At 41.8% G+C, this 17,350-nt stretch overlaps 1 protein-coding gene across 2 annotated transcripts in view; it reads left to right on the top strand.

Annotated features, from left to right (window-relative positions):
• The window catches only part of TMC4 (transmembrane channel like 4), a 64,219-nt gene extending 47,441 nt beyond the window's left edge, over positions 1–16,778 (top strand). For both annotated transcript variants that reach the window (XM_063435748.1, XM_063435749.1), the window contains 6 exons: positions 1,125–1,222; positions 12,649–12,832; positions 13,987–14,117; positions 15,109–15,264; positions 15,374–15,452; positions 16,569–16,778. In XM_063435748.1, the coding sequence (XP_063291818.1) occupies positions 1,125–1,222; positions 12,649–12,832; positions 13,987–14,117; positions 15,109–15,264; positions 15,374–15,452; positions 16,569–16,607 (687 nt within the window). In that variant the 3' untranslated portion in view covers positions 16,608–16,778. The remainder of the gene's footprint in view (positions 1–1,124; positions 1,223–12,648; positions 12,833–13,986; positions 14,118–15,108; positions 15,265–15,373; positions 15,453–16,568) is intronic.
• The last annotated feature ends 572 nt before the right edge of the window (positions 16,779–17,350 follow it).

Genomic DNA, 17,350 nt, shown 5'->3' with positions numbered 1-17,350 from the left:
ATGAGTGCGACAGGGTTGGGGGTTGAGTGTGATAGGGTGAGTATGGCAGAGTGATAAGAGGTGAGTATGGCATGGGTGAGTGACAGGATTGGGTACATTATTGTGCGTGCGGCAAAGTGAAGGGGATGACTGTGTGGGTGACAGAAACACAGGTGGATACACTGACACACTTGCTGATAAACAGACACACATACAGATACAGAAGCACAGATACACACACTGACACACATGAAAATACACAGACAAACAAACATACATACAGATCACAGACACAGATGCAGATACACAGACACACTTAATGACAAACATTGAGATACACAGAATTACACTCATATGGATACAAACAGTGACACACATACAGATACATAGGTGCACACACTGACACACATGCAGGTTCACAGACACACGTGCAGACAAACAGATACACATTCAGATACAGACACAGATATACAGATAAACATACAGACACAGATATACAGATTAACATACAGACATACAGATACAGACATACAGATACACACACATATAGACATAAAGTACACAAACTGTACATTTTTTTTAGTCACCCTCCTGTTTCCTACCTGGGGTCCAGTGGCTGGCTTAGGTGGATGGGAGTCAGAGCTCCCAATCTGACTCCCTCCCCTCCTGTCATCCTCCCGTGCGGCGCTCTCCTTCTCCTCCTGCGCTTGGTAATTAGTTAGTATAGTACCCAGATAGGTTCTAGGTGACAGGTGCTAATAGATCCTGGTACATAGGGATTTCCATTCCTATCTGGGGCGTATGGGAAGGGGAGAGTGTTTTTTGTTGTTGTTGTTGTTTTAGTGTTTTCTCATATTTTACATGTTTTGTATTGCATAGTAACATTGAATAAAGCCATTTATTTTATAGCTTAACTGTGCACCTCCTGATACTTTGTCTTTGGTTATATACTCTTCTCTGGTTGCCCTGTTAATCAGAGGTAGCTGCAAGGTTTTCTATATACATGTTGTTTTTTCAGTGGAATATTAAAAAGCAATATATATATATTTTTAAATTGTTTGGTATAAAGCTATTGCTGCCTTCTACTTTTCCTTTGCAATACAACACATTTTATTTATTATGATGTATGTATCTCTATATTTTAGTGCTGGGAGACCCGTATAGGACAGGAGATGTACAAGCTGATGATTTTTGACTTCTTGACTGTGTTGGTTGTCATTTTACTAGTGGATTTCCCTCGAAAGTAAGAATGATTTATTTGATTTCATCTCATCTAGATTATGAATTCCTTGTTTAATGATAAACTTTGCATCTGTTATTCGTTTAAAGGGACACTCCTGACCCCTAAAGCACTTTAGCTTCCTGAAATGCTTTAAGTGAGAATAGTGTGTCCTCTTTTTTTCAATTTACAAAAAGTACAGATTTCAATAAAAATTGGCACGTTTAGAAAATAACCTGTTTGCACCCCCTGGCTGTTAGACAACATGTTGTGTTACTGATACCGGAGAAACTGACGGAAGCCAAGCACAGAGAGATGGACACAGGTTTCTTCAGGAAGGAAGAGATTCTTTATTGGATCACCGATCGGGACTCAGAGGGACTAGCGTCACCAAAATACAGCAAATTCTGAGCCCCGGACAATAGTGCAGGCTCCTTATATAGGCATATAACTCCTCCCATATTAAGCTCCACCCGCACATTCTCTTAACCAATCAATACAAATAAGAATTAACTTCCTGTTTGACCGCATGGCTTGTCCAGCACAATGGAGGAGGGGGAATACTATATCCTGTATTCTTGCACATGCTCCGTACACTACTGATCGTATCTTGCCTCGTGCAACCAACTGATCGATACGTCAGCATATGCACGTACACATGCCACGTGGTAATCTCGGCCTACTAAATTTATTTTTACCGAGATTCCACCACATTCCCCCCTTTGATGCCTCTTGATATTTTACAATTACTTGAGGCATCACATAACCTTAGTTTGCTTACACCGCAAGTTACCTTGAACCAGACCAGACTTATCTTATGATGTGAATCTTCAACATTCATCTTCTTGCATTGGTTCTCCCTGATCTAGAGCCTTATATTTATATATCGCCATTATCTGTGCAGCAGCCTTCCTCTCTGCTATACTTCCTATCAGGCTTTGCACAGACCTAACTACTAAGGGTATAAGACACGGCAGGAGTAGACACAACAGTAAAATCAGTAGGACTCCACCTACCACTGCCTTAAGCCCTCCAAACCACTCATACCAGCTACCAAACCAACTACTTGGATTGTACCCTTTCCATACCTGAGTAGGCACATGCGCTAGTTTAACCATATGGCTAGTAAGCTCAGCTATTGCTTGCCCTTCATCATCTATTTGAAGACAGCAATTGCTTAGGTTAAACTTCCCACATACACCTCCCTCTACTGCCAAAAGGTAATCCAAGGCTAATCTATTCTGGTATACTGCTGTCCTCATCCTGGTATTATGTTTCACTAGAAGATTGAGCGCTTGTGATGTCTCATTTGTGATAATCTCAACCACCGCCTGTAATCTTATAATACGGTTGAGCATATAAATAGGGGTTCTATAACCAAAGGTACCATCCTCAGCCCACGTGGCTGGCCCATAATAATCTATGATACGCTGGGGAGGCCATTCATTATCTTCCCAGGTACCTATCTCTAAGGGCCCCCTTTTCTTCCTATGATTCACATCATACACTTTAACACCTAAAGTCTCACCTGTTTCAATCGGTAACAAGAAGAAGGATGGTTTGAGCATACCCAACACACATGCCCCTTCCCAGTCCTGTGGCAGCTCCGAATAGGCTTTCTTACCACAGATCCAGTACAAATTTGCTGGGGCTCTCCAGGTAGATGTGATGGATAAATCAAACCACACATCCTTTAAATTGGCGTATCTATCAAACGGGTTAGATGGTTCTGAGACATTTGAAGCCGACCACCAAGTTGTATTCTTTGTATCATCATCATAAGCTTTTTGCCCTAGACAAGTTAATTCTCCTACAGAAGTATTATACATTATTCCTTTCCTTGCTATGCAAACATAACCTATGATGGAGGTCTTTAATCTCCACTCAGATTTACCTCTAACACTCAAATGATAATCGGCTGGTGCAGATATTAGTTGGTCAACTGCCTCAGAACCGGACATTACCTCCTTTGCTTCCCAAGGCCATTGGTCTCCCATGTTAGTACCTCCACACACATAGCAGTTGGTAACATTAAGACTACCGGCAATACTTTCAGCTAGGTCAATGAACAGGTTCTTAGCGCTATGGGGGATCTTATTATCTATACTCATCTCTTCATAAAAGGAGTGGTATACTTGATGAGTCTGGGAGGATACCGTATCAGTCTCTATCCCTATAAACAATAATGTCCCAGGATCTAAACCCGTCCCGTATATCTGAAACCCAAATAAATTGCCATACTTATCTAAGAACTTGTCGGGGTTATTAATAAGTATATGGACTGGGTTGCATTCCATAGACTTACAATATGGGCTAGTCGGCAACTTAGTCACTATCATGTCTTTATCTACTGTCTGTCCCCAAGTCGCCCACCCCACACAAGACCAATATGGACAAAAGTTATAGTCTTTATTTGGGCATCTAGGACTCACATACTTATTTTTACTACTGGGACAAATATATTTATCGTTAGATCCATACGTCCTCTCCCATCTAAGATCCCCACATACATTCCACGGCTTTCTACCACTTGATATCGCCTTACATGCATCAAATAGCAGAACACCCGAAGAATGTACGGATTCTAACACCGTCTTATTAATTAGGGTCCCCTGAGGATCTCCATTCCTGAGAGTCAACCAAATTGTACGAGGCTGATACTCCGGACTGAAGCACTTAGGTTCTCCTACTCCTAAATGGCACACACTATAGTCTATATTTAAGTATCTACATCTTGATACATCTCCTTTACATTCGTATTGTGAATGCCAAATTAGGGTTTGGGAAATATGGTTACCTGTTCTCGTAGTCTTAATGCATACCTCACAGCTAGGAGTGTCGGTACCTCTACCTTCCTGAATATAAAAACACATGTAAATAAACACAATCAAAAGCACATCTTTCGCCGTCATCCTCAGTCTTCGTCCGTGCGATGGAACCTCAGCTTCCAGGATGTGAGGGCTGCAGGGAATGGAGTTCTGCTCGTCTTCACAGGTGTCCCTTCGGGACTTTCCTGGCTTATACACTATGTGATGGTAAGAGGACAGGCTTTATTATGGCCTTCTCACTTACACCTGTAACAATAAAATTTGTAATCCACAATAATTCCTCGTTACTCCGACTGAGTAGTGCGTTTCAACCGGATCTTGCAGGGATTCTCTGGATCTGCTGTAACTTGCCAAGAATCGACTGCTGCTGGTTTAACCCTGGAGTGATGTATCCACGGAGTCACTTCTGCTACTTTTATCGCTGTAGGGGTAGACAAAAGAACAACATAAGGACCTCTCCACTTGGGCCCTAACGGTACATTATTCCACTCTTTAATCCACACTTGGTCTCCTGGATGATAATTATGAACAGGGGGATAAATATTCACAGGTAATCTATCTTGTACCCATTTCTGTACCTCCTCCATAGTCTTACCCAACTCTACAACCTGCTGCCGGGTAATTCCTTCTCCCAACTGACTCAAGTCCCCCCTTAAGTTACCAAGTACGGGAGGTGGTCGCCCATACATAATTTCAAAAGGAGAGAGGCCCATCCTTCTGGTAGGGGTACTGCGGATTCGCAATAGAGCTATAGGTAAGAGAACGTTCCACTTAAGTTGGGTTTCCTGACACATTTTAGCCAACTGGTTCTTAATAGTTCTATTCATTCTCTCTACCTTACCAGAACTCTGGGGTCTATATGCAGTATGAAGCCTCCACTTTATACCAAGCATATGAGTCAGTTGTTGTAGGCACTGGTGAACAAAAGCTGGACCATTGTCCGATCCTATAGAACAGGGTAGTCCATATCGGGGTATTATTTCTCGTAGCAGGAATCTCACAACTTCTCCTGCTTTCTCTGTACGAGTAGGACATGCTTCTACCCAACCTGAATAGGTGCACACAATTACCAGCAGGTAACGATGTCCACCCGATTTAGGCATCACTGTAAAGTCTATTTGTAGATCGGACATGGGGAGTCCCCCCATAAACTGGACTCCTGGTGGCTTTACTGGTCCTTGTCTTGCATTATTCTTAGCACACGTTACACATCTGCGTACAATGGCCTGAGTCAAGTTGGACAATCTTGGTATGTAGAAATGTTTCCGGAGAGATTCTTCAGTACTGTCTCTCCCAGAATGTGTCCCGTTATGATAATTTTGGACAATTTCTACCGCTAGCGATGCTGGTATAACTATTCTCCCATCTTCTAGCTGATACCACTTGTTCTCCAAATACTTTCCCGGTTCAGTCTTTAACCACTCCTCTTCTTGAGTTGTATAAACTGGAGTCCATTGAGACAGTGGGGTTGGTATTAGAGCAGCTATATGCCCCACATACTCCTGTCTTCCTGATTCAGCAGCACGCTTAGCTGCACTATCTGCCATCCGATTTCCCTTAGTTACATCACCATCTCCTCTCAGATGCGCTCGACAATGTATAATACCGACTTCTTTCGGCTCCCACACTGCTTCCAATAGCTGTAGGATTTCAGCTGCGTACTTGATTTCTTTGCCTTCTGAATTCAGTAGTCCTCTTTCTTTATACAGAGCTCCGTGGGCATGAGTGGTTAAAAACGCATACTTAGAGTCCGTATAGATATTTACTCTTAAACCTTCAGCCAATTGTAACGCTCCTGTTAGTGCTATTAATTCTGCCTTTTGTGCTGATGTTCCTTTCGCCAGTGGCCGGGCTTCTATCACCTTGTCTATTGTTGTTACTGCATATCCTGCATAGCGGATCCCTTCTTTCACATAACTACTGCCATCGGTATAATATTGAACATCGGGGTTCTGGATGGGAAAATCACGAAGATCTGGTCTACTTGAGAATACTTCATCCATTACTTCCAAACAATCATGTTGACTTTCAGTAGGTTGTGGCAAAAGGGTAGCTGGATTTAAGGTGTTTACAGTCTCTAAATGCACTCTTGGGTTTTCACACAACATTGCTTGATACTTGGTCATACGGCTGTTACTAAACCAATGATTTCCTTTGTAATCCAACAACGTCTGTACTGCATGTGGAACTCGTACATAAAGTTCTTGACCCAGAGTGAGTTTATCGGCTTCAGCTACTAGCAGGGCGGCTGCAGCTACGGCTCTTAGACAAGGTGGAAGTCCGCTGGCCACTGCATCCAATTGCTTAGACATGTAGGCAACAGGTCTTTGCCATGATCCCAAGTACTGTGTCAATACTCCCACAGCCATTCTTCTTTGCTCGTGTACATATAAGTAGAATGGTCGTGTGTGATCAGGTAGACCTAATGCTGGGGCACTCATCAAAGCCTTCTTCACATCTTCAAATGCCGTTTGCTGTTCTTGGGTCCATAAGAAGGGGTCGTGCTCTGTACCTTTGATGGCTGCGTACAGAGGTTTTGCTAGTATCGCATAGCTGGGAATCCATATCCTACAGAAGCCTGCTGCCCCCAAGAATTCTCGCACTTGTCTTCTATTCTTGGGTATTGGTATTTGGCAGACAGCTTCTTTTCTCTCTGGCCCCATAATCCTTTGACCTTCAGAGATATGGAATCCCAGATACTTGACAGTTGGCAAACACAACTGAGCCTTCTTTCTAGACACCTTGTATCCTGCCTTCCAGAGAATATGTAGTAGATCGTGCGTTGCTTGCTGACATTTTTCTTTTGTAACTGCTGCTATCAACAAGTCATCTACATATTGTAACAATACACATTCTCCTGGGATAGACTCGAAATCCAATAAATCTTGACTTAGGGCTGAACCAAATAGGGTAGGTGAATTTTTAAACCCTTGGGGCAGTCTTGTCCAAGTCATTTGGCGTTTTGAGCCCGTTACAGCGTTCTCCCATTGGAAAGCGAAAATACATTGACTTTCTGCGGCAATTCGGAGGCAAAAGAAGGCATCTTTGAGATCTAAGACTGTGAAGTAAGTAGCCCCGCCCGGAATTAAAGCAAGCAGGTTATATGGATTGGGTACAACTGGATGTATACTAACAACCGCATCATTGACTGCTCTTAAGTCCTGTACAGGTCGATACTCATCTGTACCGGGCTTTTGAACAGGCAGCAATGGGGTGTTCCAGGGGGAAGTACAGAATTTTAGGATACCATACCGTATGAACTTATCCAGATAGGATTGGATGTTCTTCTTAGCCTTCTGTGGGATGTGGTATTGTCTTAGGCTTACTGGATAAACCCCAAGTTTCAGTTCAATTTTTATAGGTGGAATATTACGGGCCAGTCCTGGTGGGTTGTTCTCTGCCCAAACTCCTGGTATGTTAAACAATGTCTCATCACTCCTAGGGTTTTGGCTAGTCAACACTGTATAAAGTCGCCACTCTTCTTCCTTTGGTACGGATAAAGTCATAATACCTGAAGGTCCATTAAACTTTAAAGATGTTGTTCCATTTGGTAGGAACGTAATCTGCGCTTGTAATTTTGATAGCATATCACGTCCCAGCAATTGGACTGGACATTCAGGCATATAAAGGAATTGGTGTTTTACTACGTGGCCTCCCAATGTACAGAGTCGACTTTTAAGAACCGGTTTTTCAGCACTCCTTCCAGTTGCTCCTATCACAGTAATAGTCCTTCCAGATGGAGGAGCAACTAGATTAGTCACCACTGAATGTTCGGCACCAGTGTCGATCATGAACGCACTCCTTTTCCCCCCTATTGATACATCGACCATAGGCTCCGCTCGACCAAGGGGGATGGAGCCCGGTCGGTATCAATAGTCCTCCATGACCGTGTCAGCCAATCCTACGAAGTCCCTACCTTCTCTATCGCGGGACCTTTGCGCTGCTGGAATATATCTATCTTCCCTAACACTTCCTCTGTTCCCATTACTCCCTCTATAACCATTACTCCCTCCGGGACCTCCTCTACCTCTCGCTCTGCCTCTAAAGTTTCCGTAGCCTGCCCTGGGTTGGTCTCTCTCGTACTGCTCTCTTTGCGGACATTCGTTCCTCCAATGCCCTTCTTCCTTGCAATACGCGCACTGATCCCTACTCAAAGGCTCCCTACTCCATCTATTATTGCCTCTATCTGGGCCCCGTTTATCTACGCCTGCGATTGCTACCGCTAGCATATCAGCCTTTTTACGCATCTTGCGCTCCTCCTCTTTCTTACTTTCTGTATCCCTGTTCATATAGACCTTATTTGCTACCTCCATTAGTTGGGTGATGGACATACCTGCAAACCCTTCTAACTTTTGTAGCTTGCGCTTAATATCTCCGTATGCTTGGCTGACAAAGGCGGAGTTAACCATTCGGGAATTGTCTGCGTCTTCCGGATTAAAGGGGGTATACAAGCGGTATGCCTCCAATAATCGGTCATAAAAGACACTGGGTGCTTCATCGCTTTTCTGAATCACCTCAACTGTCTTCGACATGTTAATGGCTTTCTTTCCTCCTGCTTTCATGCCAGCAATTATAGCGTCTCTATAGGCTCTGAGTTGAACCATATCAGCACCATTTACATTCCAATCGGGATCAGTGTTGGGATAATGTGTTGCGGCCCATGCTGCTGGATTAGCTTGGTTCAAAGCACGGGCTCTATCCTCTAGTGCTTTAATGGCTGCTTGATTAATCCTTGTCCTTTCCTCATTGTTAAATAAAGTCATTAGTAACTGCTGGCAATCAGCCCATGTCGGATTATGCGTCTGTACTATTGAGGTGAACAGATCAGTCATGGCTTGTGGTTTCTCAGTATACGAGGAATTATGGGTCTTCCAGTTTAAAAGGTCGGTAGTGGTAAATGGGACATATACGAAGACTGGGTCAGCGTGTGCCATTTGACCTGCGGCATCGATATAAGCTGACCCGGGATTCAGACGAAGAGGCATCTGATAATGCTTTAATTGTTGGGCACCAGTCAACTGTCGGGTTTGGATGGGGCTACGTAGGGAAGCGTCAGTCATGGTTTCCGGTCGGGGAGAGATAGGGTATGGGGATGTGGGAGGTTGGTTTTGGGAAAAGGTCGTAAATAGAACACTTCGAGCCGAGCTAGATGAAGCTTGACCGGAAGTCTGAAGTGGCGCCAAATCAGGATATTCGTTTCTAATGGGGGTGGGTTCTGGTTCCGGAAGGGGAGATTTAGTACGAGGGGGGGTGGATCCTGTACTGGAGGAGGAAGCGGAAGTGGATAGGGGTAATGAGGGGAGGGCTGCAGGACTTCCTGCGTTTGCGTCACTTCCTCTTAACGGAAAGTAAGGGGGCGGCAAAGGGATCTCGGACTCAGGGGGCGTGTCCAAAATGGGCCTAACACCAGTCCTAGTGGACGAACAAGTCCTAGCTACCATGAGGCGACACTGCTCCTCGTGGCATGTCTGGAGCCATTTTGGCGAGTCATTTACGGCCTGTCTCCAACAGTCAATATAAGGAAACTGGCCGTAAAGTTCAGGCCTACCTGATACAGCCACGTGTAAGCGCTGTACCAGAGTTAGATCCAAACTGCCACGTGGCGGCCATGCCGCAACCAAAGTAGGCCACTCCCTAGTGCACAAAGTAACTAAACGCACAGAAGACATCTTAACCCCAAAATCACAGGTTTTGAATCCCTTTTTAAAATTCTTAACCATACATCCTAAGGGATCCGGAATCGTTGACTGCGACGCACCCATTTTTAACAATGGAACGTCGTCGACAACGATTACTATACACGCGTACTATTCAACAGTCACACCCGTTTCCTTTGGCAACAGCACCACGTGGTACGGTTACCAAGTGAAACGTACACAATAACACAATAAACACTCAGGGAATTCCCGTACACACACAGCTGCTACACCAGTCACTATATAATCAATATTATGCCCTTTGGCGTAACTATACAGTCACCCACGCTATAATTCTCTATATACGAATTACCCGTCTATAACACACCCCAGTAACATCGTCTTTTACAAATAACGGTTACAGTACGGTTAGCATAGGTCAAAGCACAAGTTAAGGTCACAATACAATTATTAGTGGTTATGGTGTTAAAACATGCAATTGACGACAATGATTAGTACTTATTATACAATGTCAGTAAATATACAGGGTTATGGTACCGTGCACTATAATACAGCAACACACTATTAACACTCTCGCTAGACGGCTGAGCTCGCGCTATCTAACAAGATATACACTTTACTAAAACAATCGTTAACACATTTACAATTCCCAACTAAACTATTGGCCAGTACCTTGAATGGACTACCTAAAAACAATCTACATACGTTTTGGTTAGCCACACTGCCCAATCACCACATATATAGCGAGCTAGAGAACCGAATTTACACAGGCGCCTCTTAGTCGCACTATACAACGAGCTAGAGAACCGAATTTACACAGGCGCCTCTTAGTCGTACTATCAAAAGTCTAGTGGGTTCCAAATTTACACGCCTTCCCACTTAGCCCAGATAGGATGAAAACTAGCGAACCGAATTTACACAGGCGCCGCTTAGTCTCCCGGTCCCTCCGACCTAGCGAACGTAATATACACCCTAGAACGCTAGTCTAGACAAGACACCGGTGTCCGGCTAGGGCTTATTTTACACCAGAGCGCCCTGCCTGACTAACAGAATCAAACGGTCTGACTAAAGAGCGTTCGATCGAGCGGTGCGCCTTCGCTCCTTCCCTCCGACAGAGGGGGCAGATACAGATTAAAAAACCCCTTTGGGCCTACCGCACAATCGGTATACCCCTAGCGGGTCCTGCCGTCTAAAACAGCAGTTGTCTTACCTCCTCGTTCCTGAACCTGAGTTCACACTCATCGACGGGGACACCCCAGCACTTCTCACGTAGAGGCCGATGATCTCCTGGACAACAGACCAGTGGCGCCGAGACGAAGGGAGGTCCACGCAGAAGTTCAGGGGTGCAGCCGTAGAGAACGTGGGCAAAGATAGACCGTCTCACGCCTCTGCCTCTCAGCTACCGTTGAACGATGAGCTTCCCGGCCAATGCACCAAATGATACCGGAGAAACTGACGGAAGCCAAGCACAGAGAGATGGACACAGGTTTCTTCAGGAAGGAAGAGATTCTTTATTGGATCACCGATCGGGACTCAGAGGGACTAGCGTCACCAAAATACAGCAAATTCTGAGCCCCGGACAATAGTGCAGGCTCCTTATATAGGCATATAACTCCTCCCATATTAAGCTCCACCCGCACATTCTCTTAACCAATCAATACAAATAAGAATTAACTTCCTGTTTGACCGCATGGCTTGTCCAGCACAATGGAGGAGGGGGAATACTATATCCTGTATTCTTGCACATGCTCCGTACACTACTGATCGTATCTTGCCTCGTGCAACCAACTGATCGATACGTCAGCATATGCACGTACACATGCCACGTGGTAATCTCGGCCTACTAAATTTATTTTTACCGAGATTCCACCACATTACTTCCTAGTTGTTTAATTGCTGCCTTTTGAGTTTAGCTTCACTGAGTTAAAGGGAAACTCCAGTGCCAGGAAAACAATCCGTTTTCCTGGCACTGGAGGGTCCCTCTCCCTCCCACCCACCAATCCCCGGTTACTGAAGGGGTGAAAACTATCTATGGGATTTTCCCTGAACATAGCTTTTTGCGGGATTCCATTCGCGAGTAAGCTTATCTATGTTTGGGGAAAGATGGTATATATTTTGTGTGCTCACTGAAGGGTGTAATTCTTTGAATTATTGTGCACATGTTGAATTAAGGTGACAGGAAAAATAAATTTTATTACACCCACATACAAGACACATTTATAAGAAACGCCAACACACCTCATTCTTTGATTTTTCAAAAGTGGCCATAGTGTTTATCAGGATAAATGGTGAATCCCAATCATTGAGAGAAGTCCTGAAAAAGAGATAATATAGTGCAAGGAATACAAAGCTGTATTCCTTGCACCTTTACTTCCCTCTGCCCCCCCTCCCTTGCACCCCACCCCCATCAGAACTGTAAGGGTTAAAAAAAATTACCATACTCACTCGATTCCAGCAACGTCGGTCAGCATTCCTCCTACTTTGGTGTCATCCTTGCCAAGCGCATTAGGCCCTCCCCATAGTAAGAGAAAAGCTGCAGTGCTTTCCTATGGGATTTTTTCTGCTGCTGGACCAAAAGCAGTAAGCAGGAAGTGCCTCTAGTGGCTGTCTGACAGCCACAAGAGGCAGTCTTAGTCCTGCAAGGTAATCATTGCAGTTTCTCTAAAACTGCGAAGATTTACATTGCAGGACTAAAGGGGACAGGGACACTGCACCCAGGCCACTTCTATAAACTGAGGTGGTCTGGGTGCATATAGTGTCCCTTTAATAAAACCACTGGTAGCAGGATATGACCAGGTGTTAAAGGGATTTTCAGAACTAGGTATATGTTCTGAAGGCTAGTAAATGATAAGAAATAAGCATTTTTCATTAAACAAATTGATATTTAAACACATTAAAAAATAAGTAAAGGAGCATCTACCTGACTATATAATATTTTATAAGACATGCTGTCTTCTCATTACAGATTGATGGTTGATCACTGCTCGTGCAAGCTTATCCAACTATGGGGACAGCAGGAGTTTTTGGTCCCACAGTTTGTTCTGGATATTATCTACGGACAGACAGTCTGCTGGATTGGAATTTTTTTTTGCCCTCTGCTTTCTCTTCTCAACACTATCAAGTATTTTATCATATTTTATATGAAGAAGGTAAGGATATTTATCATATATATGGACTAAAAAGATAATAATTTCTATGTGTGATGGTCGAAAGTCAACCATTAATTAGATGATGGATTTTAAAGGGAAACCCTTTCCCTCAAGGCATTACATAGATAGATCATACATAAACATACTAAAATATGCAAAATCATCTAAAGAAGAAAGCTGCAGTAGTTGACAATACACACACACACACACATAGAAGAGGCTCCTCCACTCAGGCATTCTCTTATTCTATAACAAGAAAAAAAAATTATATATACCTCCAATTTTTTTTATTTTTTTTATTATGTTTATAGGGTGTGATACCTTTTGGTTAGCTCTTGTTTTATACTAAGTGTTTTCTTTGTATTAGTTCCCTTATTCTAGTCTGAATGGTCTGATTTTATCTCAAACACTCCTGTCCAGCATATGCATGTGGGGTATGTTGTTGCAGTTACACTTATCACATAGGACAAGTGGTAGATGTACAATTCGTATTTCATCTAAATTCATCCCTTTGGAAGAGTTTGAATTGACAGAAACCGAAATGAACCAAAAGCTAATAAATTCTATACTAATCAAAACAAATGTTTTTTCATTAGGATAACAAATTAAGGGCTGATAGAGAAAATTAAGAAAAAAGAGCTTTTGTTATTTTTGCTCTTTAAGCTATTTAGTAGATATCTCCCTAATTTGGTATCCTTACGTGGTCGTCATAATTAAGTGTACCAAATGTGGGTGCTGTTTAATAGACAGCTCCCTTATTTAGTAGTTGGTAGGTATGCGTATGATAATCCCATGTAAGAATAGCAATTAAGGAGGACATCTGCTAAATAACTGAAAGAGAATGATTAAAAAAAGGATTTTTCATAATTTTGATCTGTCAGCTATTTAGTAGATACCTCCCTAATCCCCTATCTTGTGTATTTCACATACATTTCCACTAGTGCAGACATGTATAAGATATAATATTATCAGTGGTCCATTCTATTGGTCTTGTGATTTCTCACACGTTACATTAAATAAAAACATAGTCTTAGCTCAGAAACCCCCCCAAAATCTGTTGTACAACAATTGCAACTCTCAACGATAAAATGTGTTTTACTGAGACTCTGAAGGTCAAATATTTATTGTGTTTTTTTTTTTTTTACTTTTTGCAGTTGACACTTTTTACCAACTGCCGTCCTGCCGAACGAGCGTTTCGATCTTCAAGTGCAAACTTCTTTTTCCTATTGGTGCTCCTTTTGGGTCTGGCTTTATCTTGGGTGCCAGTCTTGTATAGTATATTTGTGTAAGTATTTCTTGAGATGATATGGCAACGCAAAATGTGTAACATGATAACATAGATGAAGGTGATTTTTAATTGCCGCTCCAGAGACTGCTAAACTTTGACACTGGAAAGGAGAAAATGTAGTCCACGACAGCCAGATTGAAAAAGTCTAGCCATTACTGTACTAGCCTATAGCAAAAGATGCAAAGTGATGAATACACCTTGTTTAACAAAAAAAATGTAAAAAGGATATACCAATATGTATGAACTAGTTCACAGTTTATGAAACCGAAACATATAAAAACAAAACAGTAGAGCCAATAGTTGAAAACATTGATTAAATGTAGAACAATATAAGGAACACATATGTATATATTCAAGTGGGTTTAACTTAATCACACTAATATTTTCCTTGGATCTGGCTCTTTTTTTATTTGATTTGATGTTTAGAGATTGTGGCAGTAACGGCCCCTGGCTGGATCAGCATTCTGGATCAGCAGGACCACTAACATAGTGCAGCATTGAGGTGGAAAGTATAGAAAAAGATTGTAAGGTATAGTCCAGACGTGCCCAAGCCTTAGATCTCCAGATGTTATAGAATCCACAGTTTTTAGAATGGTAAGACATCATGGTAGTTGAAATTCTAAAGTATTTGAGGATCTACCTTTAGGCCAGCTCTGGTCTACACTTTATCTAGTCACCATTCAACCATTCACCATGATAACATAACTACTGCAAAGCAGACTTCAGCCATTAGGTAAGATGCACAAAAGCCACAGCCAGAATACAAACTATGAATGATACAAATGTGTAACTTGGGAAACGCCTTCATGTAGAAGAAATCAGCGGTGCACTCAAATGCCCATTGATTTAGCTGGGAAAAATGTCCATACCATCACCAGATATACACTATCTAATAGGTCTGGCCTACAACAAGAAACAAAGCATGTATTATTGGATTTGGCGTTTTTCTTTATTGTTTTATTAACATTAAGCATCCTTCATCATGCAGCATTAAACCTTCAGCAGCATGTGGACCATTCCGGGGTCAGCAGACCATCTGGGAAACAATCCCTTCAGTGGTAAACGCTTTTCCTCAAGCCGCAGATGAATTCTTTGTGTTTATTGGCTCGCAGGCATTTGTGATCCCTTTATTTTTAGCATCGTGGTAAGAATATTACATTGTTTGAAAGTAAATACGGAATTCACTGAACTACACGTAAAATTCTGTCTCGTTGTAATACTTGTTTCCTTTCTCGTTCTTGGCAATGATGAAGCATTTTGATGTTCTACCTCATGGCACTGAGCAGCTCATATGGGAAACTTGTGAATATGTTGAAGGATCAACTGCAAATGGTAATACAAATGTATTCAAATGTTTTTGGTATCCATTTCTGATAGTCTGTTACTAAATAAATTATAGTGATGGCTGTGGAGATGATTTTATCTGTAGTGTCATGGTTCACCATTGCCTATACTGGAGGTCATTCAGTAGATGCCCGCCCGGATTTTCGCTTCATAGACACAAATAGAAGTAGTTTCAGTGATACTTTGCATTCTTTTATCAACGGCAAAAGTTTTATTTTTACTAAATTCACAGCTATATTCCTTCTCGATTTCTTCTCCACATCAAGTGCTATATTGTCCCCCACCCACAGCCGTTATCCAACTTCCTTTCAAAGCCATAACCCCCAAGCCAAAAGTCTCCACTTTCCACTTCCATTAATTCCTCCCACATCAAAACAGATATTATCTCCCTGTTTCCCATACTTTTTTTTGCATGGCACTATGAAGGGTTTGTTCATTGAGTTGGTGGGATATAGAGAAATACTCCCTCAATAGGTTTACTCACACAAACCACTGACTGATGCTATGCAGCTGAAAAACAAATGGTTCTCTGCATCTCCCTGTATAAAAATACCATAAAAATGGAAAGTTGTGAGACATACTATGGCCATCTGCTTTACACACCCTGCTGACCCACAGATACCATAGGTAGTGACCAGCATCATTTAATATAATGATAATAAACACAAATAGAAAAAAAATATATAATAATTACAAAGCAGGTCATTAACATGCTGAAAATTGAATAAATGACTAAAAGAATGGCACACTGTAAATTGGACACACAAAAAAACACAGAAAACTTGACATGCATGTATAAGACATGCATGCCACATAAATTCCTGCACAGCAGGGGCTTCTGGGAAATGTACAAGTACTTGTATGTTTCCTAACCTTTCTTTCTCTCCCTAATGCAAGTAAGAAACAATTGAGAAAAGTGAGGGTGTAAATAGGTCTGCTGTAACAGGGTACCAGGCATCGCACAATAAAATCAGGATATTGCATGTTTTATTAAATGCATTATTGCATTGCACCTGTAGTTCCCCTTTAAATATAAGACTCATGCTCTGTTAAGTGGGGTAAGTGAGATATTTGTTTAATCTGTTATCCTTTTATCTCTTTCAGGAAAGAAGCCGAAAAATGTTTTTAAGTCAAGTAAACTAATGATGTTACAAAAGCCAAAAATAAATTTTATTACTGTACTGGGTGATATTTTTAACCATATTTATTACTGTCCCAGGTGATATTTTTAACCATATAACGTGTCTTATGCCAAAGAACTGCTATTATCATTGTTGATGACTTTTCTTTTACAAATCAGTCAAGAAGAAAAAGATGACGAAAGATCAGATGTCATTTATTTTATATTATCAACTTGAAAGAATTTATAAAAAAAATTGTGATGTATGTTAATACAGCAGAATGATTCTGCATATGAAAGAAGCTATTAAATATGTAGGCATATGCAATTATTAAGCAAAACAAAAGGTAATTACATCCATTTAGTACATTTGTTCTCCATACTTACAGAGAAATAAGATCGCTAATCTGTGTACATTTTTGTATTTTTATTTTTTGTCAAGAGACATTCAGACACTGTCAGTTGGTGAAATCTAAAGATGGTGCGGCTTGCCACCCCAACTTGTTGAGCTCTACCCCAATAACCCCAAGCCAGCTGCATCCCATCAGTAAAGGGGAGAATAGAGAATGCAGATTTGATCATGGCCATTATACCATTTTAATGGCACGTTATAAACGTTCAGATATTTTTGAAAAATTGTCACTGTTATAAATCAGCTCTCTGACTGTCAATCATGTAAACCTGTATTCCAGACACTATAGCACTGTACTACATGGTTAGGTGTCCCCTCAGAATGGAGTTAAAAGTTATTTTACTTACCTTTTCT

Source organism: Pelobates fuscus, chromosome 11 (genome assembly GCF_036172605.1).
Source record: "Pelobates fuscus isolate aPelFus1 chromosome 11, aPelFus1.pri, whole genome shotgun sequence".
NCBI classification, from domain to species: domain Eukaryota; kingdom Metazoa; phylum Chordata; class Amphibia; order Anura; family Pelobatidae; genus Pelobates; species Pelobates fuscus.
This window is presented reverse-complemented; position numbering and strand designations above follow the sequence as displayed.